Source organism: Nicotiana attenuata, unplaced genomic scaffold, assembly GCF_001879085.1.
Source record: "Nicotiana attenuata strain UT unplaced genomic scaffold, NIATTr2, whole genome shotgun sequence".
Taxonomy (NCBI): Eukaryota; Viridiplantae; Streptophyta; class Magnoliopsida; order Solanales; family Solanaceae; genus Nicotiana; species Nicotiana attenuata.
The window spans coordinates 792,416-796,024 of record NW_017670366.1 but is presented as its reverse complement, the minus strand read 5'-3'; the positions used below and the strand labels follow the sequence as shown (position 1 = coordinate 796,024).

Here is a 3,609-nt window from a genome sequence, read left to right as displayed (position 1 = left end):
GAATGCGGACCTGAAGGAGATCAAGGATATGCTAAAGTGTCTTCTGGAACAAAACAATGAGAAACAATTGCACATAGAAAGGCAAGAGGCAACTATTCGCAAGTTGGAGGCTCAATTGAGTCAAGTGGTTGGAGCTTTTAATGCTCAACAATCCAATATTGATGATAGTAGCCAAGAAGAGCATGAATTTGAGGTATTAATTGGGGAGGTCAAAGCAGAACATCAACAACCTAGCCAACTAGAATTTGAAGATGTCAATGTTGAAGAAGTGAGACTAGAGTCAGCCAAGGACATTGAGGATACAAATTTTGTTGACTCTAGTATCATTGATGTTGAGGATGCTGAAAGTCCTGAAGTTCATGTGTGTGAGCGCATTGGTCCTCACTCCAAACATTTTTCTACATTGTGCTTGGATGACGATATGAAAATAGAGTCATCCGAGCCGATTGAGAAGTCAAGGAATGAAGAACAAGGTGCCTATATTCTGGAATTTTTCTTACCAGAAAGATAGGACTACATACCTCATCTAAAAGCCAAGAAGTGTAGAATAGTACAATGGTTGCTTGGACCAATTAGATTTGTTCCTCCACCCCTGGAGCATAGCCGAAAACTTGATGCCAAATTGGGGGTTCAATTCATAAGCTCGAGGTGGAGGCAAAAAGTAATTCGCGTCGTGCCGCGACGTTAAATCAAGCGCTTGTTGGGAGGCAACCCAGCTTTATTGCTTTCTTTTATTTATTTTTTATTTTATTTTTTAATTGTATTATTTTTGTAGTGTCAATTTTTTTATTTTCTAGGAGCATGGAAAGCAAAGGTATTGGAAGGATGCATCAGCAAACCAAATGGTTGGAACTAAGTGTGAGGTACCCACACGAAGGACCAAGCTTGGGAGAAGTCTGAGTACCCCATGAACTGCTAGTGCTTCGGCTTTTGGCCTACTAGGGAGTTTCTTTTACCCTCTTGTATGTATGGGTGTGCATTGGGGACAATGCATAATTTTATGTGTGGGGTGAGGAGATTGTCTGGGTGATTTTTCATGCTACTTTAGCTGTATTTTTTTTTAAAAAAAAGATTGGAATTTTCCTGATGACGGATCTTCTAGACAGTTTTCTTGAGGGAAGTAAGTCTAAAGAAAATCCAAAAAAGATTTTTGTTTGTTAGGTAGTGTAGCAATTANCCCAACTCGGGTTTTTCGGCAAGGTTTTTAACGAGGCAGCAAGAACATCGTGCTACTACAAAGGTATCTAAGGGTAAATCATTGTATACTAGATCACCCTCCGAAGAAGGCGAAGGTCAATAAGAATAAATGTAAGGGTCAAACGGCCAAAGCGAGCCGTGCCCAACTAGCCTGACCTAATCCGCCCGGATCAGTATGATGTATTGACTATTACTGCAATAGCAAAGACTATCTGATGCATATTCACATCATAACCTAAAGATTTTGTTCGACTCTTCGGTATGCTTTCAAGTCCGATCTCATAAGACCTCCTCGAGGCATATTCGATCTCATAAGACCTCCTCGAGGCATATTCGATCTCATAAGACCTCCTCGAGGCATATTCGATCTCATAAGTCCTCCTCGAGGCATATTCGATCTCATAAGACCTCCTCGAGGCACATTCGAACATAAGACCTCCTCGAGGCATATTCGATCTCATATTCGATCTCATAAGACCTCCTCGAGGCATATTCGATCTTATAAGTCCTCCTCGAGGCATATTCGATCACATAAGACCTCCTTTAGGCACATAAGACCTCATTGAGGCATACTCGGACTCATAAGACCTCAATGAGGCAACACTTAAACTATAAGACCTCAAGAAGGCAAGTCCAAGCTCATAAGACCTTAATAAGGCGACACATAAAACTGTAAGACCTCAAAGGTGAGTTCGAAATTCGTAAGGCCTCGATAAGGCGGGTCCAAATTCATAAAATCTCAAAAGAGGTAATACCGGCCTCATCATCGACTTCACTAATGGCGAAGTATACTCGAATTTGTAAGACCTTAAGAAAAAGGCGTAAAATCGATACAAAACCTAAAGGTCAAATTGTGCCCGAGTTCGAATCCACTCACTCGGGGACTATCTTGTAAAAACCTAAGGTTTGAATCTTCCCCGAGTTCAAATGCACTCACTCGGGGACTGTCTTGTAAAACCCTGAGGTTTGGATTTCTGCCCGAGTTCGATTCCACTCACTCGGGGACTATCTTGTAAAAACCTAAGGTTTGGATTTCCTGCCCGAGTTCGATTCCACTCACTCGGGGACTATCTTGTGAAAATCTAAGGTTTGAATTTTGCCCGAGTTCGAATACACTCACTCGGGGACTAAGGTTTGAACTACACCCGAGCTCGACCAAACTCACTCGGGGACTGCTTCGAAAAAACCTAAGGGTTAGACTTCACCCGGGCTCGAATAAACTCGTTCGAGGACTATATTGAAAAACGTAAGGTTTGATTTTTTACCCGAGCTCGAATCAACTCACTCGGGGACTGCCTTGAGAAAACCCAAAGGTCGAAGTTCACCTGAGTTCGAATACATTCACTCGGAGACTACTTTGAAAAACATAAAGGACTACCATCGTTCCAAAAAGATAAAAGGCAAAGTAATAACAAGATTGAAAAAGGAGCAATAGATGGCAAAGGGCAATGTTTCATAAAAAAGCTCGCTACCGGAGCAATTACATAAGAGGGGAAAACAAAACAAAGCATAGCCTATTCCCGGAGTCAATCAGAGCCATCCTCGAATTCTTCGGGGAACGTCGCCCTTCTCGAAGCGTCCTCAGCTTCGGCGGCTTTGGTGACGTCCGATGCAAGATCGAAACCGCGACTTTGGAGTTCGGTAAGAACTTCAACTTGAAGTTCTTACACTTCGCATATTCGGCAAACATTCTTGACTGCTGGTTGGCCGCATCAGCATCGGCCCTATATTGGGCCACCAGATCGTTGGCAGTCTCCTCGGCTTGGGAAACTTTAGCCTCAGCTTCCTGAAATCGATTGGTCCATAGCTCAATTTCAAGGACTCGAGCCTCATTGGCCAACGTCAAGTTCGCAACCTCTTTCCGAAGGGAAGTCTTCTCCGACTCCAACTGTTGCACCCGGGCTTCCAGTTCGGCTTTGTTCTCATCAAGTTCGGCTCTGCTCTCGTCAAGCTCGGCCTTAACCCGATTAAGCTCGGCTTGCACCCCCCTTAGCTTATAACCAAGCTCTTTCTTCGCTTCCTCCAGCCGGATAGCACAGGACGCGTGCTCTTTGTTCAAAAGGTCCAATCCGGTCCGGCTTTCTAGCAGCTTTTCTTCAAGGACCCGGCGCCCCTCTCGCTCCGTCTCCATTTGGTCCTTGATCCGGAGGAACATCGAGTGATATAGCACCGATGCCTGCAAAGAAAAAGTCTAAAGAGTCAGTACTGAATCACAAGGCAAAAATATTAGAAATAAAGGAAGAAGCAAGTACCTTGAGCTGCGCCTGTTGGGCTTCGTTGAAAAGGCATGTCCAATCTACAGCCTCGGTTGCAGCCCGGTCTTCCTCCGTCATCAGGTGATGAAGATAGCTTGCAACCCCGACCGGGGGGCCCCACGAGCCCGGACCGGTCCTTGCGGTACGGTAGTACGTA

General features: G+C 44.5%; 1 protein-coding gene across 1 annotated transcript; it reads right to left on the bottom strand.

The window, feature by feature from the left end:
- Positions 1-2,130: 2,130 nt before the first annotated feature.
- On the bottom strand, positions 2,131-3,566 carry LOC109238433. Its single transcript, XM_019404898.1, has 3 exons — positions 3,450-3,566; positions 2,866-3,373; positions 2,131-2,156 (listed from the first exon to the last, which is right to left on the bottom strand). The coding sequence occupies exons 1-3, from the start codon at positions 3,528-3,530 to the stop codon at positions 2,131-2,133; spliced, it is 615 nt and encodes a 204-aa protein (XP_019260443.1). The 5' UTR covers positions 3,531-3,566.
- Between the last annotated feature and the right edge of the window lie 43 nt (positions 3,567-3,609).

Excerpts from the sequence above, each read along its gene's own strand:
- LOC109238433 (XM_019404898.1), bottom strand. The coding sequence starts at position 3,530 with ATGACGGAGGAAGACCGGGCTGCAACCGAGGCTGTAGATTGGACATGC. Across the intron at positions 3,374-3,449 it reads CCCAACAGGCGCAGCTCAAG|GCATCGGTGCTATATCACTC; the intron begins GTACTTGCTTCT and ends TTTTCTTTGCAG. Across the intron at positions 2,157-2,865 it reads GTTTGCCGAATATGCGAAGT|GGTTTTACAAGACAGTCCCC; the intron begins GTAAGAACTTCA and ends TCCAAACCTCAG.